At 44.7% G+C, this 25,932-nt stretch overlaps 2 protein-coding genes and 1 long non-coding RNA gene across 5 annotated transcripts; 2 read left to right on the top strand and 1 right to left on the bottom strand.

Moving 5' to 3' along the window:
* Positions 1 to 253: 253 nt before the first annotated feature.
* On the bottom strand, positions 254 to 7,249 carry CGAS (cyclic GMP-AMP synthase). The gene is made up of 5 exons (XM_026102293.2): positions 6,393 to 7,249; positions 5,209 to 5,431; positions 4,136 to 4,381; positions 2,675 to 2,777; positions 254 to 1,534 (listed from the first exon to the last, which is right to left on the bottom strand). The coding sequence occupies exons 1-5, from the start codon at positions 6,930 to 6,932 to the stop codon at positions 1,192 to 1,194; spliced, it is 1,455 nt and encodes a 484-aa protein (XP_025958078.2). The 5' UTR covers positions 6,933 to 7,249; the 3' UTR covers positions 254 to 1,191.
* A 54-nt stretch (positions 7,250 to 7,303) lies between these two features.
* MTO1 (mitochondrial tRNA translation optimization 1) lies at positions 7,304 to 15,015 on the top strand. The gene is made up of 12 exons (XM_026102289.2): positions 7,304 to 7,636; positions 7,730 to 7,929; positions 9,114 to 9,231; positions 9,562 to 9,851; positions 11,062 to 11,174; positions 11,316 to 11,506; positions 11,766 to 11,896; positions 12,342 to 12,546; positions 12,628 to 12,799; positions 13,468 to 13,586; positions 13,871 to 14,028; positions 14,208 to 15,015. Exons 1-12 carry the CDS (start codon positions 7,402 to 7,404, stop codon positions 14,433 to 14,435), a joined length of 2,160 nt encoding a protein of 719 aa, XP_025958074.2. The 5' UTR covers positions 7,304 to 7,401; the 3' UTR covers positions 14,436 to 15,015.
* Positions 15,016 to 16,927: 1,912 nt separating this feature from the next.
* On the top strand, positions 16,928 to 20,174 carry LOC112984432 (uncharacterized). Of its 3 annotated transcripts, none has more exons than XR_010388735.1 (3): positions 16,928 to 17,129; positions 17,956 to 18,268; positions 18,948 to 20,174. It is a non-coding gene; the product is annotated as an uncharacterized LOC112984432 (long non-coding RNA). The 3 variants fall into 3 exon arrangements; XR_010388736.1 differs by having other exon boundaries at positions 17,956 to 18,115; XR_003259498.2 differs by lacking the exon at positions 16,928 to 17,129 and adding an exon at positions 17,603 to 17,684.
* Positions 20,175 to 25,932: the final 5,758 nt, after the last annotated feature.

Genomic DNA, 25,932 nt, shown 5'->3' on the forward strand with positions numbered 1-25,932 from the left:
TGCATGCAAGCACATGTGCACAGACACAATCAAGAGGAAAATACAAAGACACAAGTGCTGTGACCTGTGGTCCTGCTCCAGTGACTGATGCTAGGACCCTCTCTTGCTCCAGTTGCTGGCCCCAGATGTGGCGGCCTTTATCACCTGAGATCTGATGCCAGTTGCTGGCCCCAATTTCCCTCTTGTGTTTCCAGTTGCTGTCACCTAAACTTTACAGCACTTGCACAAGATAGAGTGTTAGATTACACAGAAAGATGGTTAAGGAGGGGTTTAATAAGAAGATAGGACGGACTGCAATGGTCAAGCAAGGGTACTGAGTGGCAAGTGCTTACACATAACCAGACCTTTATATATCCCCTCTTCTCTATTGCCCACTTTGTTCTGCAACAATCCCCTTCTTCCAAACACTTAATAAATTTTGCATAGCACCACAAGCCCCCTCCTTATGTTTGTCTTGTTTTCCCCTCATCAGTTAAAAAAAAATCCAGGTTTGTCCTCTCCAAACTATGCCTGTAGTCTTCTAACGGCCCATCAATTAGCGACTGGAGGCTTTAGGTCTTGGTCATTGTCCCAGTTATCCGCTGCCTCTGGGGTTTGTGCTTGTGTGTGTTTTGTTTATTGCTTTCCCTGATGCTCATGACTCCCCTTAAACTGAAAAAGTCCTTGATCTGATACCTTTAATGAAGCAGATGCTCTCACATTCCACATCCTTACAGCTTCCCTCTACCCACCTGATGTTGAAGTTCTGTTTCATGTCGAAGTAATTATAATGACTTTTACAATCCAGCTTTTTTTTTTTTAAGTAAAAGTATTTTGAATATTCTGCAGTGAATTTTCATTTTAAATAAAACTTGTTTTTCACTTTAAGGCACCGGTGACATGGTAGTCAATATTTGGAATTGCAGAAATTGCACCTAGCAAAGTGATTCTTGCAAGTTCTACACATCTTAGTGTACCCTGAAGACATTTTGCAGGTGACATCTTCATTTGCACAGGGAAAGATAGAGTATTACTTAAAACATTGTATTTCTTCTAAGGGTTATGGCCAAGTAACGTGATTGAAATATGCAACTGACTGTTCTTCATTGTTACTGTTTTCCATAGTACCAGACTACTAAGAAATAACTTACACTGTTAGTCTTCAAGTATGCAAATTTTTGCGTTTTCATGCAGATATTGTAAATAATGTTTTTAATTGTCCTGTTGAAATATTGGGAATCTGTTGTTAATCTGATAGTTTATTTCCCTTGAAAGGAAGTTGTTGCTTGCTTTACCATTCAGGCTGAGTAAGTTGTACTGGGGAATAAAAAAGTGTGGAAGTTGACAATTTTGCAGGCAATCCAGAAAATATCCCAGATATTGATGAAAGCAGCGCTCTAGGTCTGCCCACTGCCAGTCTTCGTCATGTGGCCAAATGACACATGAGTGGAAAAACGCAGTTTTGATGTGATATGAACAGAATTTTTCCAACTCTTTTTTATATTTTGTTTTAAGTTGCTCTAGCAGATACTTCAGAAGTTTAAGACAATCTTTCCTGTTAAATAAAAAAGAATTGATTAGGTATTTCCTACATAATTCCAAATATCTAAGATGCACCTTATTCATGAAGGCAAAAAAAATGTTCTTACTGTGATGGAATAGTATCTTCAATAATGTTTTGTATAAAATCTGAAAATAAAAGTGCAGTAGTAGGCTAGATAGTCCTAGAAGTACTGCATATGAATTTATTTAATCCTAACAATGAAGGATTTCTACTTTAAAAAGTAGTTTTTGTGCATGAACTTAATTTTCTCTGGCAGCCACAGCAACACAGGAGTAGAAAGCGCTGGTCAGCAGTGTGCTCAGCAGTATAGTCTCCCTACTGCAGATGCCACTAGATGTGATGTGAACTTGGAGGACTGCTGAGGATTAAAGCTGCCCTTTTGGCTTTACGGTGAAGGGAATATGGCCACATTCCTGTGGCGTGAATCAGTCAAGATGGAGAGGTGTAGTTCATTACATTGCTAAGCAGGGGCACAGTGTGTCTGATAATATTCCAAAAGTAAACATAAAGAATTATGTATCAGTTGTGACTCTTCTGACTTTCTTGATTCAATACCACATACAATTAAACTAACTAAACAATGGAGAAGTTGTTTTACCTTTAAGTGTATTCTGTACATTATGTGGTTTTGTTCTTTCTGTGGAACCCAGTTTTTATTAGTGAAAAATAACATTTATTGATCCTGATCCCATTCAGCCAGTCTTCTCTTGCCATCATTTAAGAAATTGCCTTGGTAGGAAATGTAATTTGCTCTCAAAGTGCAGAAAGCAGAGTCAGCCGTTTGAGCTAATTTTTCTAAATAGGACTGGGTTTGGGAAAGAGTACTTGACAAATCACATCAGTGGACTCTGTAAACCAAATTTGGAGCCTAAACCTGCAACGTAATTTGCTTCCATCTGTCATTGACTGAATGGAAGTCAGACATGTTCAGTGAGGCATGAAAGTTTGTACTACTGTCTACTGTAGAATAATGGTGTAAGAATTAGTGCTTAAAAGCCTCATTCTCACTCCTTTTTATGAGTTATTACTCTTAAACAAATTCTTCTTAATTTAAATGTAAAACGGAAACAGTGCTAGATAGTAATATGGCTCAAACAAGCTTAAAGTAAAATATTCATACAAAATACCAACCTGCAACATTTTTCTCCATCAGATTCACAACATGTCTTTGCGCTGCCATGGTTTTGCATAATTTCCTTTTCAATATGTGAAAAAGACAGTCGCCAAGTGTTTCCTAAAGTGTTGAGTAGAAGGTCATTAAATTGGTACACAGCAGTAGTATCAGTGTCTATAACTAACAAAAAAGACATTTTTAATTTGACTTAATTAGAATATCAGCAATTTCCTTGCACTTTAAAAAAATGATTAATTCAGCAATTACTGTAATTAATTAGTTCCTCCTTAATTCCCCTGCCACTCCACAGAATCACAATTGGACTGCTATTAACATGGGGCAGAGTTAATCATCTGAATGCTCTAACGATTTTCCCTCTTATAAGGATGTTTGGGTTCACTTTGAAATTAAGCTTAATTCTGAACTTCCCTGCATTTGCTGAACGTGATTAAGGGAATAATTACACTATCCACAGAAATTACTACTTCTAAATCTGTTCTGTATTATCAGCCTTACCATTTAACCATTTTGTTTTTGAATAAACAAATCTTGATGATTGGTATAAATTTCTGTATTACTCTGCAATTAATATGCTCGTAAGCTTGTCTTAGGTAACTTTTAAAGCATTTCTTTTGTTCTTCTGTTCATGTTTCTGAAAGAAAAAATTCACATAGCTCAGCTCACTTTTTTACAGCACCAACAATCATGTTTGTCTTTCTCACATAAGTTAGACTGTTTCTCTGCTCCATTTTGTTTAGTTACTATTTACATTTAATTTTCACTGGAAGAGATAGCCCAACAGAGTAGTAATGACTTTTATTTGGCATTGTAGGAAATGCCTATGCTAATTAAAAAATACCAGGCTGCCTCAACTCTTTTTGCTAAAATAGACTGTTCTCATAATCCAACGATTAGTTGCGGTGGTTCCTACAAACTAATATAGGCATGGGTTGATAGTCATCTGAGAAAAAGTTATATAGCAGTCATACCAATTGGAGTTTAATGCGAAATACTGTATCTTGCCAGAAAAGTATAAAATTTACTGTGTAGAAGTACATAATTTAGGACTGCGTGTACAGTCCCATTTAGAGCGATATTCGGCTTTTTAGAAATCTTAAATTCTTTCAAAGCAGAGGAGTGGATATTGCTGTTAAGTATGTTACTATCGTAGGGAAGATCCATATTCATGTGTCAGTCAATCTGGTATAATGCTGTTAGGAATGGATAGTATATACACTCTGGCACAGCAGTTTTGTTTTCAGATTTCGGTACAGATTGAGCAGTGTCACAAATCTGATGTTTTACAGAGGGTTTTCAGTTGTTTTTCATCTGGAAGTATCCAGTATAAAAATAAAGATCGGTACCTTGAAGATACAATAATGAACAGAATTTGGATACCCATTTTATGGCACTTGTAAGAGATCAAGTTGAAGAAAAGGTATGTCACAACATAGGCTTATTGTCTGTATTTGAGATACCTCTTAGCACCTTTTCTTCTTTGTTTTGTTTGGCTACTAAATAAAATTTTTCATTTCTGAAGTTTCTCCTGACTTTTCTTCCTAGCCATTGTTCAATATGAAGGCCATTCTTTGTGCTGGGAGGCCAGCTCTGCTGAACTTCCAAAGCCAAGATGATGTCCACCGCGATTTCTGCTGGAGGCTTTTTGATCTGAAGTGTTATTGCAGGGCTTCCAGCCTTCTTCCTTCTCACAGTTACTTCCACATCTGGTAACAAAAAAAGAAACTGATCTTTTTGCATATTGGAGGAAATATTTTTTGAAGAATGTTAAGGTTTTTACTTAACAAGGATTTGTATCAGTCAAAAGAAATACCTGGGTGCAATCACTGACTCTTTATCCTATAGGATTAGGGAAATGAATACTTTTATGTTAATGTTTTATTAAAATACATGATTTTAAATAAAATATTAAGGATTATTGAGGAGTTCTACTATGAAATAAGACTTCTTGAGCTGATGCTTTTGCTTGATTGCCTGTATTTTTGATTCCAACTGAGACGCTGTCTGTAGACATAGTAATGTTTTCTAATGAACCGCTTTACTGTGGAAAACATGAGGGATGAAGCGACTCAGTCACAAAGTTTCTGAAGGCTTCCCAGAAAAAGAGCAACATAGTGAAAGTGGATGAATGTAGGTAATTCATAATAGAATGCTCTTTTTGCTACCAGTTCAGCAAACAGCTCTCTGCATAAGGCGGATGAGTTCAGGCCATTGAGAAAGTACCAAACATGGGACTGTTATCCCATGCTAACCCTGAATATTCTTTGTTTTCACATAGAAAGAGGATTGCATAATGGACCTATGTATATTAAGTGCATAACATAATTACCTCTGGTATGTTTGTGATGATTCTTAGAACAAGAGCAAACATGAGGTAAGGAAGATGGGGGTTCCTTGCCTTTTTAAGTACGTTGGCGTGAAGAGACAGTTGATTGGGGGAAAAATACCTTTCATCAACAAAAAAGCAATGGACATATGCAATTTAATTGGATTTTTAGCATTCCTAGGTGAAATGTGTTCACTCAGTACTTACTTTTTATGGTTTTTACTTCTTCTTTAATAATTTTTCTTAGTGCCTCAAGCATTTTTAAGGCCGATAGTTTTCCATCTTCATCTAAAAACTTCTTCAAGTACTTTTCTTTTGGATTTCTTTTGAATGTTAGATAATAAAAGGCTCCAGTGCCATCACACTCATCAAGCTGAAGTCGTGTAACAGGCATTGTAAGCATGATGTCAAACTCATTTGGTTCAGATATCTGCAAAGTACGAGAATACCGTATTGAATGTGCAGTTTAGATTTTATCTTTGCAGTTCAGGTTTTAGCCCTTTTAGGTTTTCATTGCTGTTTAGGTTTTATCTACAAATGCCTTGGTGTATTTCCCATATCTGGTGTGGAATATGAGTTTATTTCTGCAGATTTCTATTAAAACGGACTGGTGTGCATTTAGGTGGAGAAGAGCAATCTACTGATAGCAGTTCCTCTCTCAACTTTTCAACGTCTTAATTTTTAAGAGTTGTAAGATTCTTACTGTTCTGTGTAACGGATAAATTCTGATCTCTGCCAGTCTTCCTTTTGCACATAGGAATCAGCTGTGAGGAAAAAAATGCACTGCTGTGCCTGAAACTGGTAAAAGATGCCCCAGATGTTTCGTCTTTCTGGACTGAGCTGGAACCAGGAAGAGAGTATTGCTATTGCTAGTGCTGCTGCCTTTCAGACAAAGGTGGCAAAGTTGAACTCTCAGTCCTCAAAACAGCTGTGACCTACATGGGCACATAGTGCCCTCGATGCGGTGCTACGCTGGGAAAGAGCAGAGGACCGAGGCGGCAGTTGACGCTGCTCAGCGGAGAAGCTGATGGCCTTACCAGTGCGCTGTGCAAAGCCAGGGGCTTGCTGCGATTTTTAAGCGAGTGACTTCAGATAGTGTTGTTTACTAAATACATAAAGATGAACCTTTTAGTACGTCAACTACTTCCATGTAACCGATTTTAACGTGCTAACTATTAAAACCATTTCTCGTCGGAAAAGGCCAGCCTCTTCGCACGTAACCTGTAGTTAGTTATGCCTAAGGGAGGAGCACGAAGCCGCCTTGTGCAAACCACTCGCCTCTCCCGTCGGCAGCTGCCTGCCGCGCTCCCGGTCCCACCCGTCACAGCGCCGCTTTCCGCCCCGTTTTGTGGCGGCAGGAGCCGGCCCCGCCGCGGGCCGCCCTCACCCACCTTGACGCGCTCGTAGTAGCTGCCGGCGCTGAACCTCTCGAGGGCGCCGAAGCTGCCCTCCCGGCTGCGGATGCCCTGCAGCAGCTGGGTCACGACCTGGTTCACCAGCGCCGCCGCCTCCGACACGTCCTGGCGGCCCAGGCTGAGCTGCGAGAGCACCTCCCGCAGCCGCACGGCGCCCCCCGCCGCCGCCGCCGCCACCGCCGGGGGCCTCCGGGGGCCAGCGCCCGCCGCGGGGCGGGCGGCCCCGGCAGCGGCGCCCCCGCCGTCGGGCTCCGCCGCCCTCCGCCGGGCCGCCGCGGGCTGAGGAGCGGGCGGCTCCGCTCCCTCGGTGGCCGCCGCCTTGCCCGCGGCGCGGGCTCCGCCGCTGCGGACGGAGCCCCTCTTCGTGGCGGCGACTCTCCCCGCGGGGGAGCCGTCTGCGCGGGGCGACGCGGCGCCCCCGCCGTCACCGCCGGGGCCGCCCGCAGTCGCAGCGCCTCTGCCCCGGCCTCTCCCGGCCCGCTCGCCTCTTCCCCCTCGGCCGCCCGCGCTCTGCATGGCCGCAGCGCGGCTCTCCCGCTCGCTCTCCCCGCCGCCCCGGCACCGCCGCGCTGCGCGGATGGCGCTTCCCGCCGCGCCGCTGCCCCTCCTCTTCCAGGCAGCGCTCGCCGCCAGGGAAACGAAACCGCCTCGAGGGCGGCGCGGCCGCCCCGCCCCGCCCCGCGCCGCGCCCTCCTCCCGCCCGGCGCCGGTGAGCAGGAGCCCGCAGCGCGCTCGCCGCGGCAGCGTGCGGAAGCGGCTACACCGCCGGCTCGGCTCGGCTCGGCTCGGCTCGGCCCGGCCCGGCCCGGGCGGCCCCGCCCTGCGGCCGCCGCCAGCCGCCCCGCCCCCTCGCCCCGCCCCGCGAACTCCTGCCGGCGGGCGCCGAGCAGACGAGACGCGGGAACTCGCGCGCCCGCCGTTTCCGGTTCCGCCCGCGGGGTCTGTCCGCACGGCGGCGCGGGGACAGGCCGGAGGCGGCGGGTCGATGCTGCGCGCGGGGGCCATGTTGCTGCGCCGCCAGTGGCGTCGCCTGGCGCTGCCGCCGCGCTCCGGGCAGCGCCGCGCGGGCGGCGGGGCCGCGGGAGCGGGGGAGGCGGCGGCGCCGCCGCGCTACGACGTGGTGGTGATCGGCGGGGGCCATGCAGGCACGGAGGCGGCGGCGGCGGCCGCTCGCGGCGGGGCCCGCACGCTGCTGCTCACGCACCGGATCGGCACCATCGGTACCGCGGGGGAGGCGGCAGGGGGGGCCGGCAGCGCGGGGCCCCGCGGCTGCGGGCCGGGAGTGAAGGGCGTGCGTATGCCCTGTTGTCTAGGGGAGATGTCCTGCAACCCCTCCTTCGGCGGCATCGGGAAGGGGCACCTCCTGCGCGAGGTGGACGCCCTGGACGGCTTGTGCGGCCGCGTGTGCGACCGCTCCGGGGTGCACTACAAGGTGCTGAACCGCTGCAAGGGGCCGGCGGTGTGGGGGCTCCGCGCGCAGATCGACCGGCAGCTCTACCGGGGCAACATGCAGGTGAGGGCGGCGCCGGTGGCGGCTCCCGCGGCCGCGCTCTCGAGGGGGCGTTGAAAAGCCGAAGCGGGAATGGGAAGGAGAGTCGTGGAGCTGGGAGTCGGAAAAAGTTGTCCTGCAGCAACAGGAGACCCGTGTTCTTAGCTGCTAAAGAAGCGACTTTATTATTACATGTTACGCTTGCTTAAATGCATACATACATATGTGTATACATACTTGAGTTGCTTTTTCTTTTTTTTAAAACACTGACCTAGAATATATTTTACTTTATATCCCCTGGCACTTTGTATTTATATTTGAAAAGCAAAATGCAGTTGGTGGTAATGTGGTTTTATGCAGAACAGCACAGTGTCTGCAAGAACCAGGTGAGGTTTCTTGTGCAGGGTGGGATGCTGCTGCCCTGCAGTGTTGCAGGTGCTGCGTGGTTGGATGCAGGGAAACAAGTAGACTTGGCAGCCGAGCTTGCTGTATGTGTCATCAGCTCTTGTTTCTGCCTCGTACTGCCATAAAGAGAACTGGGACCTGCTTTCTGCAGCTGAGGTGGAGAGGGGTTAGGGAGCATTGGGCTGGGCAGCAGGAGCTCTAGTGTAGAGGGGCCTTCAGGTCACTGTGTTCAAGGGTACATGTCCCATATACAGGGATATCTAGAGTCTGGTAAAAGTAGCAGTTACTGTTAAATGGGAGACAGGGGTGCAGAGAAGAAGTATTCTAAGAGAAAATCAAGAGTGGGGGTTGGTATAAAACATGTTTCTACTCCCTGGGGATTTGTCTGAGCTAGAGCATTAGAATAAATTACTCAGATCTGAAGTATGAGGGTAAACAATGGAGGATGATACTTTTTTTTTTTTGACATCTTCCATCAGCACTAGACACATTTCTGTTTGATGCTTTCCCTTGGTGAAAATTGTTCTGACTCAATATAGTTAAAGACAGTCTTTAACCTTTTGTATACAGGTCAGGTTACATGATCTAATGGTTTCTTCTGACCTTAAACTCCATCTGTGTATTAAGTTCTACTTAATAGGTCAGGGATTGTTACAGTAACTGAGTGTCTCACATGCTGCCAAATGACCTGGTAAGGATGGAATAGGGAAGAGGGCAGTATATGTTTTGGAAATCTGCAAGGACTGGGACTACAAGACATCTCAGAACTTCCTAGATTTTTGCAGTAACTCCTTTCGTGACAGAAAGAAATCCTTAATACACCACTGTTGACAGTTCATGAGGCATCTGTGGAGGATCTTCTCTTGACAGAGCCAGAACCAGACCATCCTGGGAAATGCCAAGTCACAGGAGTCATTCTGGGTATGTACTAGTAATCAGTGAGTATCTTCAATTACTTTACACTATGAACAGCCTTCAGGGTAAAGCTTTCTGATTAACTAGTTAGAAAGCTGAGCTAGTCAACAGAGGAGGCTAACTGTAGACCAAGTCAGGTTAATATCTGTAATACAGTGAAAAGTATGATAACTGCATTGATTAGATATCGGGAGGCTATGCAGGTTTTATTTTCTGTAGATTAGTGATTCTGAACATTTGGTGGAGTGTATTAAGCTAGTTCTAGACAGAAGCACCAAAGTGCCAGGGCTTTGTTGATGCTAAAATATATGCATGTCTGAAAACTTGCTGTTTCAGGGGATGGGAGCAGAGTACATGCTGGGAGTGTCATCCTGACCACTGGTACGTTTTTGAGGGGAGTGGTTGTCATTGGACTGGAGATGCATCCGGCTGGGCGGCTCGGAGATCAGCCAGCCATTGGGCTGGCCCAGACTCTGGAGAAACTGGGATTTGCTGTGGGTAGGCTGAAGACTGGGACACCGCCCCGACTTGCCAAAGATACGGTTGACTTCAGTGGTCTGGAGAAACGTACAGCTGACAACCCTCCTGTGCCGTTCAGCTTCCTCAGCAAGGCTGTGTGGATCAAGGTGGGACAGCACACATCAAATGCACCTATAGCCAGGTAGTGAATCGGGCGAGTGCTTCTGGCACTATCATGTTCAGAATCAACCAGGGAGAAGGTATAAGGGATTTACATGGCTGGGAAAGTGAGCTAGGCAGTATTCATATTTAAGGTTTTATATTTTTCAATGCAAAGGAAAAATCTGCTTGTTTTCTTTGCAAGCAAGTACATGTCTTCTCACTTCTCAACTTGAGAACCAGACTTTTCTACTTTTAGAATGGGAATTGCCTGAAGTATGATGTTAACATGTTGTTGTTCATGTGCTGGATACATTCGTGGTTATACAAAATATTTCTATCATTAGGCGTGTTTGCTGGTTACCACAGCTCTAAAATAAGAGACTAACATGTTGAAAGTGGAAATTATTAATACTTTCAACTTGTAAAGAGAAAGGATAGAGTTATTCACAGGGCTCAGAAATAGCATATTAACAGCAACTTAAACAGGTGCAGAGGAAACTGAATTTTCCTGAGAAAAGCTTGGAAAATGAATAGCATTCTTATGTAATGTAGTTAAACAGCATGGAATTAAGTACTAGAAGGTAATTTGCCGTACAGCATATAGGAATTTTAGTCACTTACTACTTTTATGCTCTTATAATACGATTTTGTCCTCAGTATTTGTAGAAAAGGTTTGGAAGAGTTGAAGTGCAATGGTAGTACTATTTTGAATGTTAGTCTGTTGATTTTTTTTTTTTTTCTCAGAAGAAACAATGAAATACTTCACACTGTTTTTGTTTGTTTTGGATTTTCCATGTTAATTGTAGGGTTTGGGGAGATTTGCTTTATCTCCACCAAACTTTTCTGTTGCTGTTATAGCACTTACCCACTTACTTCAGAACTTTGAGTTCTTATGGTTAATTTGAATGCTGTGATACAATCTGTTGCTTTGATAAGAATGTCCGTCCTGTAATTAGGAACACTGTATAGAGTAGAACTTGAATTCTGGACTCCCAAGCTGTGTTTTTCTCTGTTCTTGATATACTTTGGGGCAGGTTGCTGAAGCTCTCTGATTTAGTGTTCTGTATATACAGTGGGCATGACGGCACTACCCAGCTCTCAAGGAATTGAGAGCCAGCTGTCATGAAAAGTCCTTGGAGTTCCTCAGAGCAGAGTTGCTCAGTAAGTGCAGAGCATTGTGGCTGGATTAACTTAGAGAGCTTTAACCTCTTTCAGCCAGAAGATCAGCTGCCATGTTACCTGACTCGCACTAGCACCAAAGCTCAGCAAATTATCCAGGATAACCTTCACCTGAATGACCATATAAGGGAGACAACAAAGGGGCCCCGGTGAGTACGTGGCATCATGCAAGGCTCTTAATGTCATCACCTGGCAGTATATCTGAAACTGACTGGATCTCCCTGGCTTTGCTTCTGGAAAGTTACCTTTTCTCCATGTCAGATGGTGCTTATGGTTATTTCTTGTTGCAGATACTGTCCCTCTCTTGAATCTAAGGTTCTGCGCTTCCCAAACCGCAGACATCAGGTGTGGTTGGAGCCTGAAGGCTTGGAGTCCAATGTTATTTACCCCCAAGGCCTGTCAATGACATTGCCACCTGAACTCCAGGAGCAGGTGATCAAATCCATCCCGGGACTGGAGAAAGCCACAGTGTTACAGCCAGGTGAGAGGGAGGAGTAGTTCTAAATCTATTTGTTGTGTTGATTACCAGTCAGTAAAAGTCAGCCTTTGTTTAGAGCATAACAAAACAAAGTAAATGTGAAAGAAAATTAATTCTTGGATCCAGAGATTTTTGTTTGGTTGTTTTTAAATTGTAAATAAAAATTGGTAATTTAAGTCACTCTGCCTGACTGATTGCTTTTCTTGATAAATAGGGACCTTCAAAACCCCTTCCATAATATCTGTCTTTTTGTTTGTTGTAGGCTATGGGGTACAATATGATTTTCTGGATCCCCGTCAACTGACTGCTTCTCTCGAGTCTCGTCTTGTTCAGCGGCTCTTCTTTGCAGGACAGATAAATGGCACTACAGGCTATGAAGAAGCTGCAGCTCAGGTGGGTGAATCTGAGAATGTAAAAGAGATACTGCTTTGGCATTCATCCTTGATGTGCAGCCTTGCTAAGCCCATGTTGTGCTTATGAGATGTTGTTATTCAATGGTTTCAGACTTGCCCAAAACGTGTTTGCACTTTAGTATCTGCAGTTGCTGCTGATACTGAGATTATAACAGTAACAGAAGTAATTGTAAGCACTGCCAAATATTGCAGCCAGGAGATTGCTTGAGGAGTATGACTGAAAACACACGGGAGTGGTCTTTTGTCATGTCAGCAAGGTCCAAAAAGCTCTCCAGACACCTGCAGTTACCACAAGGAAGAAACTGCCTAGATTGTTAGCACTGGCTGTTGTGTTTTCCGAGACACACAAGTCTTTGGAGGCAGGTGTACTGATATTTTAGCTGTGAAGGAACTGATGAATCTTGTTTGTTTTTCTGCCTGACCAGGGCGTGATTGCTGGGATCAATGCTTGCCTACGGGTTCATGGCAAGCCCCCTTTCATTGTCAGTCGCACTGAGGGCTACATTGGTGTCCTGATCGATGACCTCACCACTCTGGGCACCAGCGAGCCATACCGGATGTTCACCAGCCGCGTGGAGTTCCGCATGTCCCTCCGGCCTGACAATGCTGATACCAGGCTCACCCAAAGAGGTATTTTCCTGTGATGACTCTTGTAGTGAACAGCCCTGCCTAGCTGTAGACCTTTGTCTCATGTGCTGTCTGTCTCTGCAGGTTTTAAGGAAGCTGGATGTGTGTGTCAGGAGCGACATGATCAAACAATTAAGATGAGGGCTGCTTTAGATGATGGAATTGCAACACTGAAGTCCCTTCAGTTCAGTATATCCAAATGGTCCCAGTTAATACCAGAAGTTCCCATTAGCAGCAGTCGAAAGTCACCTGTCAGGTAAAAGTTACAGCTGAAACTTTCTTGTCTAACCTAAGCTTGCTTTTGGAGATCTGCTGTGAAACTGGTACCTCTTGTCCACCTTGTTTCCTGAAGCTGTCAGTACTTACCTGGGGGATTCCAGCTCGATCCCCTTCAAGGGACTGATGCCTCATCTTTGCCTATAGAAGAAGTAAAACATGGTGTTTTTCTTACACTGCATCTCCTGGCTTGACACAATGTCTTGAGGTGAGGGTATACTCCACTGGCCCAGTCAGTTCTTGCTGCCCATACTGTGGAGACACTTTGTGACATTTCAGACCAGCTGCGGGACAGCGTCTGGTGGTGGTTATTCTTGGACACCACGGCCCTTGCTTCTTTTACCCATCTCCTACCTCACCTTCTCTTTTCTGTTGTTTTAAGTCAGTAACTGAGATCTCACTGACTCCGTCTGTTTGACAGGTTCCCCTTGACACTGTTACCTAGTCACTCTTACCTTGCTGTTTCTTTATGCTAACAAGCCTTCCTCCAAGAACTGAACTGCTCTTCTGTGTAGGGAGGTGAGCTTGGCTCTGCAGTTGTTCAGGCCTGTGCTGAGACATTTAAAAGTTTGAGCTGGGAATAACTGTAAATCTGTTACACAAGTGCAAGTCCTTCCTACAGTGTAAACTTATTCTTGTTTTCCACAGTGCCTTTGACATCCTTCGGTATCCGGAGGCCAACATGGAGATTCTAGCAAGGGCTATCCCAGAGCCCCTGGGAAAGCTTGTTCAGTGGAGAGAACTGGCAGAGAGGTTGAAAATAGAAGGTAGGGTACAAGTGCTATGATCTTCTAATCAGATTTTTTTAGGGTTTGTGCAGTAAGGGGAGAGCCAACCCATTCATCCTTCTGGGTTTGCGTTGTTTCTTAGTGAAGTGGAGTATTGTCATCAGAGCATGCATCTGTTACTCTAGGCCACAGCCTTACTCCGGCACCAGTGTTTCTGTTTTGTGGTGTGAGAGCAATTGAGTATTTGTGCTCACTCCTGGGTTTTTCCTCTTCACTCCTCTGTCTATATCTGGTCGTTTTGTTTCCCTAATCTTCCATTACAGCTGCTTACGAGTGGTGCGTGGTCAATCAGCAGCAGGAAATAGAAGAAGTGCGTTGCGATGAAGCCCTCCGACTGCCAGAGGACCTAGATTACTTTGCCATTGATGCATCTCTGTCAGCAGAAGTGCGGGAGAAACTGGACTCTTGCCGTCCCCAGACGGTAAGATGTTGGGCCAGAGCATCAGTTGAACACTGATGAAACCCTTCCATGTCTTCCCAAGGGACATGGAGGGGTAAGGAGAATTGGGGAGAGGAATATGTGCTGATTTTGATTTCATTTCTCACTAGCTTCAGAGTGAAGTTTGTTGTTGATTATCTTGTTCCTGTTTCCACATACAGATTGGTGCAGTCAGCCGCATCCCTGGAATTACACCAGCTGCTATTCTTAACCTGCTAAGATTTGTGAAGACCAATTACCAGAAGACAAAGAAAGTAAAAGATTTGCCTCAGGCTGACAGGTACTTGCCAGGGGAAATGTACTCGGAGAAAGCAACTTCCCAAACGCAGATTGCAGCAGAGCTTTCTGAAGCAGAGCCAGAGAATACCCTTGTTAAAACACTGTTGTAGAAAAGCGTATCCATCCTCCCACAATATGTGACGAGATCACCTTTGCTCATAAATCTGTTCCCAGATAAAAAGGATGTTGGCTGGAGCAAAAGCAGTTCTAAGTGTGTCCTGTGGCAGTGTCATTGAGTAGAATGAAGATGATGAATGTGTCAACCTTCTGTAAATGCTCAGGAATCTAAATACAGCCCATGATATCGCCAATTCAAGTAAAGAGAGACAGAAGTTGCTTTTAAAATTCCACTTACTTGAAAGATGTCAGATGATCAAGATCTGTTGAAAAGCTTCTTGAAAGGAGTCTTGTTTTTTCAGTGTGATGACATTTCATATCCATTCAGAACCCACAGCTGCACAAGATGATTTGAGCTGGAAAGCATGCTCCATTGACTCCAGTGCTCATTTATAGCTGTGCTGTGACTATAATATCTAATGTTTGTGTGATGTTAGCCAGTAGGAAAAACTTGGCTATGAGAGTATGTGTGCCACATGAATATTAAAGTTTATATAGCAGACTGATTGAATGTAAACACTGTAACACTTTTTTTTCCTTATTCTCCATTAAAATAAATACAACATCTTCAAATTGCCTGCAGAGCTTGGTTGTCTCTATTAGAAAAAAGTTGTCACAGTTTTATTTTGCTGCATAAGGGGAAAACTGTAAAAATGTGAGCCTTAGAACCTATGCAATAATCAGAAGAATTACTGGCATGTTCTAAAACTTCATACTTCCTCCAAAAGTGATCTTTTTTAACCTTAGCTACTAAAGCAAAAGCAGTGGGTATTACATTGAAGTGTACTTTATACATAGGTGAGAAGCTGTAGAAGCTGCCAAGAAAGTATTCACTGGTGAGGAAGGCAGATGGGTCACTTGAAAGGGTGAGTTACAGCAGGACAGAGTTAACTTGGGAAATTAGCTTTCAAACGAGCACAGCTTGTGCAAGCAGTCCTATTTAGGAAGGTGAAAGTCGAGATATACTTTCCAGAAGAGCCCTGGCACATCATCTGGTCGTAATTCACATACACAACTAATGAACAGAGGTAGTGCAAGACTTGTGACAGAACTGGCAAAGGCAGCTAGGGGGAGACTTTAGGCCTAGGCAGGGTGCTGAGCTGCAGGGTATGCAGGCACAAGCCTGCTGTGGGAGCGCCAGCCTCAGGCAGCACCATCAGGAGCAGAAGGCCAAGGGTAGCGAGTGGTTTGGCAGCCAGGGCAGTGGCTGACAAGACAGTGGGGCCAGCGGTGTCTCTTCAGCACTTGCCCGGCTAGGCTGCCTGGGCTGCATCAGGTGCAACTACAGTAACAGAATCTGCATCTGAATGTGATATGCTTTGGGCAGTTGCATCTTCATGTGCCATCGAGAAAGACTAAATTCAAGCTGTTGCGCAGATACTGGATCCTTGCCTGATTTAAGGAGTAGTCTGTCTCCGATGATAGTCATCTTCGTTAAAGTAATCTAATGGTGTACTGCTATTCAAACATACCTAATTTCTCTTTAAACATCCTTTGAATTGACTGGGCAAAACAGGCTTGGGAACAAGTTTTGCTGGAAATAAATTTATCTACTGTTTTGAAATTATGTTCCTGAACTGTTTGGTGTGTATTTGGTGTGTATTTGTTCTGTATAAGTGGTTCCTTCCCTGGCCAGAGAAAGGAGAGCGATCCTCTGTTGACAGAGGCCCTGCCATGCAGCAAGAGGATGGGCAGAGCTTACAGATTTGCTTGGGGAATCATCTGCCTTCCTGAAAGCCTCTCCCTATAACTAACTACTGGTTTGTACGAAACAGTGCTTTAGATGAACAAGCTCTAGATCTGCCTTCATGTTACAGTGGTTTGGAAAAGCTCACGTGTGTCTGCCCCTTTGCGTCTGTGACCTATGTTTCTTTCAGCTTGCTAGCTCAAGGATTTGTTTCAACCTTGTGAGTCTTGAGTTTTGTGGAAAGAAGGCAGCTACGCTTTCTGTAGTACAACTTAGGCACCAAAACTGGTGTTCTAGAAATACCAGCTGTGTGAATCCAAAGAAGTCCTGCTGCCTATGCCTATAGGCCTCCTGACTCCTCCTTGCCTGTTCAAACCAGCTGAGCTTCTGATAGAGAAGTTTCATGCTTGTATCTTTCTTCCTTGCATTATCATGCATTAACTTTTTGCATTCTGATCATTTTTAATGTACCTGATCCTATACAAATCTTGGCTGGGAAGGAAGTGTCATTGAATTCTTTATCCTCTCACTTTTAAACAGATTGTGCAATCTTGAAATTGCTTCTCCTAGTTCTCTTTCTTGTCAGCAGCCATTTGACAGGAAAATCCTGTTTCCCATAATATATGTCTTTAAAGGCAAAGCCCTTCACACCCTGCTATAAAGGTAAGCAATTGTTCCTCTATCTGTAGTGCTAAATGCATTCCTTTCTGTGCTACAAAGGCCTTGATTCTGGTCTTACACACACCCGTGTAAATCAAAGGGATCACTCCACTCAGCTGAGATGCACTCCTCTAAAAGGAAGAGCAAATGGAGGCTTTTGACTTTCTTCAGTGGTTTAATACTGCACGGCTGTGGTTTGAGAGCTAGGAAGGGGGGAGGAAGTTAACTCTGGGGTAAAATTGAAGATGGAGGCATGTGGATGTAGTGCTTTTTGGAAGATCTTTCCTTAACAACTGCTGCTGTCTTTATTTTTCAGTATGAAGTTGCTCTTGAGCTGCTGGTAAGTGCTCTTGTTAAGACTGGGTGTTCTCTGTTCATGTGTGTGGGTTAATGATCTGTTTGCTGAAATATAAAACCTGGCATGTGCACAAGTTTAAAGAGTAGTTGTTTCTTAGATATTAGCTGTTTTACATATGTAGGGTTTGTCATAACATTTTGTTTGTTGAACTCTTCCTGTTTGAGAACACTTTGAACTTTAAATTAAATCATAGGTAGAAATAAGTAGTTGCTATGTTTATTTTCTTAAGAGAGCTAAGCACAGAAATGCTAAATAATTTGTTGTAAATAGCATGGGCAGAGAAGGATGTTATGCTGTCTGTTTTCCACCGCTCACTGCTGGAGACTTGTTATAATGCACAAGATTTGGTTTTTAAGTGAAGGCAAAGTGCACTTTAGATCTCGGGGTCTCGCTTGGGCAGGCAGGCTGCAAAGGGCAGAAGGAGGAGCTCTTCTTTAACGTCAGCATTGCTTTTCCTTGGCTGTGCTGTTATGAATTGCACTTTATCCTCCTGTAATCCTCACTGCGTCCAGGGAAGCAGGGAGCACAAGATGTATGGTGAGGTTGGCCTAGCTCAGTGCGCATATTCTTGGTGTCTTAATGATCCCTGTTTTGGTACCTTTCTCTCCCCTCGCCCCTGCAGAGCACGGGCCTAGCGGCCGTGATTTTTTCCTAAGCCAAACTTCCTCAGATCTGTACCTTTCTACCCTGTACTGTATTTTCAAGACACCTGTTGTCTTCCTTTCCTAATGTAGTTTCTCATTCTTACAGTATTTGAACATCTTCTGTCTGGTTTCCTCATAGGCTTTTTTTATTTTTTTCCTGCCAGGAAGGTGAGAGCAAGAGAAGAATAAGAGGACCTTTACCCTAGAAAGCGCAAAACACTGTTGCCAACTAATCTCTGATGGTCAGACAGCTCCTGGAATGATTGCAACGGTGGCTTTGCTGAATGGCTGTCCTTAGTGCCCCGCTTTGCTGCCCCTTCTGGGGTACGTGTGTCCTCTAGCTGAGAGTTCTCCTTGCGCTTTGGCCAGTCATGACCCTCAATTCCATTCATTTGAATTGGTTGGGAGTTTATCAGCTTTGACACCTACTTCCAGTGTTGTAATCTGCGGTTCCCCCAGGAGCTGCTGTTTCTGTTGGTAAGGCACTGTCCGTGCTTCTCGCTCACCCACGGTCTGATCCTTCTGTGCCGGTCAGAGTCCTTCCAGGTGTTTGTTAACATCCCTTTGCATAGCTCCAAAGGTCTATTGAGAAGAAAATGTAGCATTCCTCTCTTATGCTAACAGTTACTTGGCGGCCAGGACATTCATCTGGAAGGTGGGAGACTTGCATGGCAATTCCTGTTGTGAAACAGGCAGAGAAGATGGGATTGATTTGAGATCTCTTGCTCTAACCACTGGGATGCTTAAGGAAAAAAGTGATGGGTTTGTCTCTGTTCTCTTTTTAAACTACTGAGCAGGCTTGTGTGCATAACCCTGAGGAAGGAGATGGGGTAGATTCAGCTCGGAGGACTTCTGACTCCACAGGGACCCTACGTGACTCCATGTAGTCCCACACATGGAGCCTGAGGCTTGGCCTCTGTGCAAAGAAGTCTAGTAGTGGCAAATCTTCTAGCTTAAAAGCTAGAGGCTGCAACCCCTTCATCCTCTTTGTCCTGGCTGCACCCCTTCATCCCTTATCTAGACTTACGTCTACATACTTCGATGGCCTGTGACGTCTCCTTGGGGTGCTTAGCTGTGCACCACAGGCTTGAATGTGCCCTGGTCATCTGCTTCCCCATCCATGTCTTTAATTAGAGTTGTTTCCTCCCCTCTGCAGGAGGGGGTCTGCAGAGCTGAAAAGTGGCAAGAGGCTGGCTGCAAACTGCCTCCAGGAGCAAACCGCCCCAGCGGAGCTCAGCGAAAGCCACAGCCAAGACTGGAGGTGGAAGAAGTGAAAGGTGAACGCTCTAGTTTGCAGCATCCGTCACAGGTCCCAGCACAAGCCCCAGGAGATATGTTTCCTGGCACCGCAGGGGATAGAAAAGCACACACTGCTCTCCTTTGAAGAGAGTTAGAGCTTGCTTCGGCTGACCAGAGAGCGGGCGTGCAGCCAGCTGGGAAGGGAGCTCGCTTTGGGACTGGGAGCAACAATGGGAAAGGGGAGCCAGGCTGTGGGCTCTGGACAATAGGCTCCTCAGCTGCAGTTTCACATGGCTCCACTTGACAATAGTCATGAATTACCAGGTGGTGACCTGTGTCACAAGCAGACTGGGTTTACTGTTGTGGCTGCTACCACTGAGCTGGCTGCAGCGGTTTGGTCCCTCTTCCGTGGCCTCCAGCCGGACGGTGGTGGAGCAGCGGCTGGCCACATTGGTGCTGCTGCCTAGAGCCCACGCCAGCTGCCGTGGTTCGGGCATGCGGCAGGAGCTGGAAGTGGCCGTTCCAGATATGGAGCTGTCACTTGGTGCACCATGGTCTCAATTTCCCTTGCTGTGCAATTAATGTGGAAATTCCTGGGATCTTTGCCCAGAAGTGATTTGTAGGAATTACAATGGCAAGGGAGTGCTAGCAAAAGCAGGGTGGAAAAGCTCTACTTTCATTTGGGGTTGTTATCCCTGTTCCCTGTAGTCCCTGCCAACATACATACCCCCCTCCCTTCTTCAAAGAATTAAAATATTGCTGTCAATAAATAAAAGCACCTTAGCAACAGACTACATAATGCTAGTTATTATTACTAGAAATAAAAGTCAAACAGCAGTAGGGCTGTAATTACACTTAAATTCATCTATTCTTTCTTTCCCTGGGAAAGGTCATTTAAGTGCCTGTTTGTTTTACACAGAGGCAGCCGTAAAGCCAAACAAGCCTACACTTCTTTCTCCAAAATACCAATGTGCTATTAGCAGAGCCACAGTCCAGCTTATAAAACTAAATACTTAAGTCATTTGAATTTTGTTTTTCCTATTTACTAAGGAACTAGCTTAGGCTACAGTTTCAAAATAGTAACTGCAGATTTTTAATGTCCTGAATGACACGGCTTCAATTGCTAATAATTGCAAACAAGAGAAAGTAGGCACCTTGTTAATTTTTATATATATATGTGTATATATATATTAAAAAAAAATATGAAAAAATGAGAATGTTCCTTAAGATGGGCCTAGGTGGCTGCAGATGAGCAGAGCCTGAAACTTTCCTTTAAATAGCACCTAGTTTTTAGCAAGCATCTCATCCCTGCCCTCTCTTGCTTACTTTCCTTCACGCCTGAAGTACCATTTTGTTTTGGTGTTCATGCGCGTGGTGACAGTTGTGCAGTTTTCCACCACCCGTGCAGCAGACCTCTTCTGGAGGGGATCAGGCGTGCTGTGTTGGGTTCCCTGGCGGCGCGGGGTTGAAATCAGCGCTTAGCTGATGGCTCTGAGCGCTGCCTGGCAGGGACGTGGCATGGTAAAATGGGCTCAGTTGAGGCCGTTCCACTTTGTGCTGAATAATTCAGATTTCACTAGGCTGAAAGGGAGAAGGTAAATGTGACCGCTGCCTGCCAGGCAGATAGGACCCTGAGCTAGGGGTGAGCTGGCTTCGGTTATATCCAGTGACTGCATCACAGGAAAACAGCATACTAAACCACCAACTTGTGCCTGTGCAGGGCCAGATCGAGGTGCTCTTGCAGAAAGACTAGCAGTTTACCAGACTGCTTGGCTCAGAAGAGCTAGGCAAAATCCCTGGTTAGGTATGTCAGCATGCTGGGGACTAATGCATTTCTACAGCATGCTTGAAAGCATGAGTTTTGGGCACAAAGGGCTTAGAGGCCTTTGAGTTTAGAAAAAAAAAGGGGGGGGGAAGGAGGGAAGAAGAAAAAAGTTGCACAAATTTAGAACTGCTAAACTTGGGAATGGCTTGCTGAGGACTGGGCTGGGGTTTAAATGGTATTTATGGGAGGTTGGGGGTCCAACCCATAGCACAGATCCACACACCCATCTGCGCTTCCAAGAGGTCTCAGTTTCACTGGGGGCCACCTTCCCCACAGCCTGGCGGCTGTAGCCGGAGCCCCTGTCGCCGGCGATGCTCAGGGCGGCACGGCTGAGGGGATCCTGCCCGTGCCACGGTGCCTGTCGGATCGGCCCGTTGCTGCCTGGCAGCGGCAGAAGGACTTCCCAGGTGTCTCTGAAAATGTGCGGCCTGTGTTTGGATTAGTTCTTATGTGGGACTTGATCTGCAGTTTTTGTTTAGAGTAATATTGCTCCTCGTGGTTTCACTTGGCGACTTTCAAAGAAAATACATGTTTAACTGTCATCCAACCAGGGTATAGAAGCTGGCAAAATTGAATTATGTTGTGTAAATATTTAAAGCATAAAGGGTTAAAGAACTGTGGCTATGCAGCCAGGGAAAGTAACCCTGTTAAAAGAAAAAAGGGGGGGGGGGGAAGAGATGGGACACTGATGTAATTAATTTTTAATATAGGAATAACCTGAGGGGAATAAACAGAATTCACAAAAGGCTGAAAACAGTGTCTTTTGGAAACCGATGCAGTTTTTCTACCTACCAGGCTCTCCTTTGGCTCTTTTATACCTGGAAGCTCTCTTCTTCCTCCTGAAGTGAAGCTATTTCAGCCCTCCCTGGGCAGGTAGTGAGAGCATTACAGGAGAAATGCTAATCCAGCCCAATGTTATTCTCTGTGGTCACAGTTAATGCTGTGTATTCTTCTGTTTAGCTTATAATTATTTATTGTTTAAGGGTTGCAATTTCTGAAGGCCAAATTCCTGAACAGAAAGACGTCTTTGGTGTGGTCAAACAACTTGAAAAATTTGAGGACTTGAAAATGCAGAAGATCTGAAATCTCTTAAACTCAGAGGTGGTAATACTATTAGGAATTTGCATTGAAAATAGGGAGTGAAAATTCTTGTAAAAAAGGGCTTTGGATTTATTAGGACAACAGCTACCTTGAGAAGGACAGGGGAGAGGGAGAGAGAGATGCTAGCCTTAAAGGGGCTACGGTAAAAGAACTGACCGATTAACAAAGCAAGCTGCATTTTAAATCAAGAAGCAGAAAGGTAAAACAAGCCTTGTGAGATGCCAAGCTGAGCTGGACCTTGCAGAGGATGTTAAAATAACTAGTAAGTTACGTGGGCACCTGCACAAATGCAAAGGGATGGTGGTGTGCTGGAGCCTGCAGGTAGCTCAGAGTAAAGCCACCTTGGGTTGCCCCGAACGCTACTGAGTTGTAGTTAAGGATGGTCGTGTTGAACAGTGACAATCAAAGGCTGATGATAGGACTAGTATGTGGAAATGACCACAGCTGTGGTAGCAGCAAAAAGACTCCGAGAGCTTAATGTGCTCAAAAGCCTTGGCTTAGGCTCAGACCCAAATTCTTGAGCAGTTTGCAACTGGAAGGTCTACATTAAGTCTGGGTTGGTGCTGTCTCCTGGAAGAAGCTGGCACGTGGCCATCAGCGTGCCTGCGGCGCTGAGACCGGCTGTGGGCGCAGCGCTCGCAGGAGCAGTGGCATGCCTGTTCCTGCGTGTGACCAGCTCCCACACGCAAGGTGGGGTGATAGGGAGCTGTGCTGAACAGAGGCCTTGGGGTTTTTTGCCTGGGGTGTTAGCAAGTTCGGCTTGTTTAACACATAGTGCATGAGCAGGCTCTGAGTCCGTTATGGGTGGTAATTACCTGCTTTGGTGTCAGACCACTATCATTGACTTAGTGTGGCGTGAACTAGCCTATATACCTTCAGGTCAAGCATTTAAAGGAGGTGGTATGGCCACAGGGACTCCTGTTTGTGAGTCCCTCTCTCTCTGAGCAAAACCGAATCAGCATAGACAAAGCACGGGCAAAGATACTTACCTCAACCTATGTGCCCCACCACCAGCAGGCCCTGAACGCGTGACCTCCTGAACACCCCCCGGCTGCTGTATATCACTCTTATTTTGTAGGACCTTGGTGAAGGCTCAGGCTCCTGGGACCAGCCACGGGGTGGCTCACTGTGGTGGGGCAGGCACAGAACCGTATGCCAGCACGGCTAGCAATGAAAACCTCCTTTGTTTTTTTTTTTTTTTTTTTAAGTTATACTTGTTATCCTATAAAGCAAGAAAAGCATCATTCAGTCCTAGGCACTCCCGCTCTTGGGAGCAGGAAGGGGATGTTGCCGCGGGATCTGCAGAAATGGCTTTGGAGCTGCTGGAGTTGCATGTTGCAGCCGCCAGCAGCAGCACCCCGGGCGCAGGGAGCGTCGGTGCCCCACCAGCACCGCGTTGCACTCAGGGGTTGCTGGCTGGATGCATATTGCTTTTGTGGCATTCCAGATGTTTCTTTATTTCTGTCTTTTTAAGTGGCGTTGACGTAAATGTGCTTTTTCTTTTTTCTTCCTTCCCTTAAGTAAAAAGCAGGCAGCTAGTATCTTATCTTGCTAAGAACTTTTACCCTTTCACCTCAGCTGATACTGCAAAAACTGAGCTGTGGAAATTAAAATGAGGCAAGGCAATAACTATATGCATTTTCTCTTTGGCCAGTCAGGGAAAGAGCTTGATTTTCAATTGTGAGAAAACCAGACATCTCGGTTATTAAACTCTCTGGAGACTGTGGAAGGAAAAGGTTAAAAGTGGCACTGACTACTTTGACATACAGTGAATACAGGAAAAAAGACTGCTCTGGTGCTAAGGCTCAGGTAAAATGCTTTAGCATATAGCTTTTTATAGTAACTGTATTTAAAAAAAAAAAAAAAAAGGAAATTTCAGCACTAATTCTGAGTTCCCAAACACCAAGTAACTTTGATTTTTCACTGTAAACTTGCCAATGAGAAACTCTTCTTAACCACATTCATCCCCAGTTAATACTGTAATTGCTATTCCTCACTATTAAAACATACCAGATCAGGAATTTAAGCAAAACCCTGCTAAGTCATATTTCTGCCCAGCACTGTGCAGTAAGCCCTCCCCCCAAACCTCCTCTAGGCATTGCATAAATATTTAAGTAGGGAATGAAAACTGATGAGTTATGTTTTTGATCCAGACCAAATTAATGCTGTTCTTAAACAGATATTGAATTATTTAGCAGTAAGGAGGAAAAGGTACATTGCTCTACAGTACAAAGTTGCTATGTTGTTCCTACAGGCACTTTTATCTTGATCAAATCTAAAATTAAATATTAGAGAAATTATTAGAAATAATAATTCAATGCATACAAAGCTACTTTATCAATATCTTTTAACATATATTTAGCCCAGTATAATCAGAATGAGTGAATTAATTTTTTGTCCGCAAATTCTGTAAAATTAAAATATTCCAGAATGAATAGCCTTAGCATGAGCTGGTTTGATGGAATTAAACTATCTTAGGGTAGGAGCCTGTTTCATTCCAGCCTAAAATGTTCACACAGGGAAACACTCCTGAACAAGAAATTACTTGGCTATGGTTGTTGTTGATTGTGTGGCTCCATTTTCCTAAGCAGACAAAGCTTTGTAGCGTGAAAGTATCCCGGTCTCCAGGTACCCAGTGACGTCCTTTGTGGATATTTGTGTGTACTAAAAGCCCTCCAGAATCCTAAAGCATGCATTAATGAAGAAATTATTCCAACTATTTCAGCTCCCCACTGCCACTGTCAACAATGAAATTTAGAAAGGACTAAATGAGGTAAATATTCTAGCCAGTTTCTAGAAAATTTTAACATTTAGCTACCTTACCATTTCCATATGTTTCCACAGTTGGGTATAAACATCACTAGCATTATAGGACAGGATTAAGAGTTCAGGACAATTGTGAAAGTCACTTAAAGAAATGATCAGCCAGAAGTCAGATACAGTTCTGAACTATTAAAATTTATTAGAAGTTTAACCAAAGTAGTTTTAATCCCCAAGTTTTGTTTACAAAAGTCTAACAGTTCCCCCCTGTAATCAAAGATTAATAAAAGAACTGAGATGGCATTGCATTAGTGCATAGAAAGTAAAACTATTCTACAATAGTCAAAAAATAGCAGAATTGGTATAAAACTGAGGTTTTAAATAATTGAAAGCAATTGTTAGCATTACAGGCAGAGACTTCTCAAGTGTTAAGGTTGTTAGCTGGTTTACTGCCTCTTGCTCTAGCTTGAAATTTTCTCCTTTCCCCTAGGAAAGGCAGAAACACCTCCCATTCCTTTTAGTTTTTGACCTTTTTGTCCAATTTTTATTCTTCAGCAGCTAGGCAATTTTATTTAGGAAATATCCACCTAGCAGCTCGTGGCTTCCACATTCTGCAGTTTTTCTGATTTACAGCTGATCAGAAAGTGGTCTCTTCATGTAACTGTGTACTTGCCTTTGTCTTCCCTCCTTCCTTCACCTTCTGCTGCTTATGCTCAGATATCATATATACAGATGCTCAAGTATCTAATTCATATTCAAACTTTATTTTGCCTTCAGGTTGCAATTTGAATCAGTTTCTTAATACAAGCTAGTTTCCAAAGTGTAACAGAACAAGTACTCCTTGCTAAAGACAACACTATCCAAAGAAAATAAAGCAACTGCAGCAGAATAGTAACTAGATACTGCATTTTTATGCCATGGCTATCACACCTAGTATCTTACTGTCCCTTAAAGACTTAAATTTGACTTTAACAGGAGTTTCTACAAGACTTTAAACAGATACATAGCTACATTGAAGATGCAGCTGTGCCAAAGCCATTTTTTCTTCCATCCCAAATGCAATTTTTGCCTTTGCTGAACCCATTTAATTGGGGCAGGGAGAGGAGTCTCTTGGCAAAGTCAGTAGTTTAACTGAAAAAGCATGCAGAAGTTTGGCAAAAGATACACCCTTGACTGTTATGGCAAAGATATTTGTCTAAGATTTTAAATTATAATC

The sequence above is a fragment of the Dromaius novaehollandiae genome, chromosome 3, assembly GCF_036370855.1.
Source record: "Dromaius novaehollandiae isolate bDroNov1 chromosome 3, bDroNov1.hap1, whole genome shotgun sequence".
NCBI lineage: Eukaryota > Metazoa > Chordata > Aves > Casuariiformes > Dromaiidae > Dromaius > Dromaius novaehollandiae.

Excerpts from the sequence above, each read along its gene's own strand:
- CGAS (XM_026102293.2), bottom strand. The coding sequence starts at position 6,932 with ATGCAGAGCGCGGGCGGCCGAGGGGGAAGAGGCGAGCGGGCCGGGAGA. Across the intron at positions 4,382-5,208 it reads AGAAGTAAAAACCATAAAAA|ATGTGGAAGTAACTGTGAGA; the intron begins GTAAGTACTGAG and ends TTTTGTTACCAG. Across the intron at positions 1,535-2,674 it reads GATGGAGAAAAATGTTGCAG|GAAAGATTGTCTTAAACTTC; the intron begins GTTGGTATTTTG and ends TTTATTTAACAG.
- MTO1 (XM_026102289.2), top strand. The coding sequence starts at position 7,402 with ATGCTGCGCGCGGGGGCCATGTTGCTGCGCCGCCAGTGGCGTCGCCTG. Across the intron at positions 7,930-9,113 it reads TCTACCGGGGCAACATGCAG|AAAGAAATCCTTAATACACC; the intron begins GTGAGGGCGGCG and ends CTTTCGTGACAG. Across the intron at positions 12,547-12,627 it reads TACCAGGCTCACCCAAAGAG|GTTTTAAGGAAGCTGGATGT; the intron begins GTATTTTCCTGT and ends CTGTCTCTGCAG.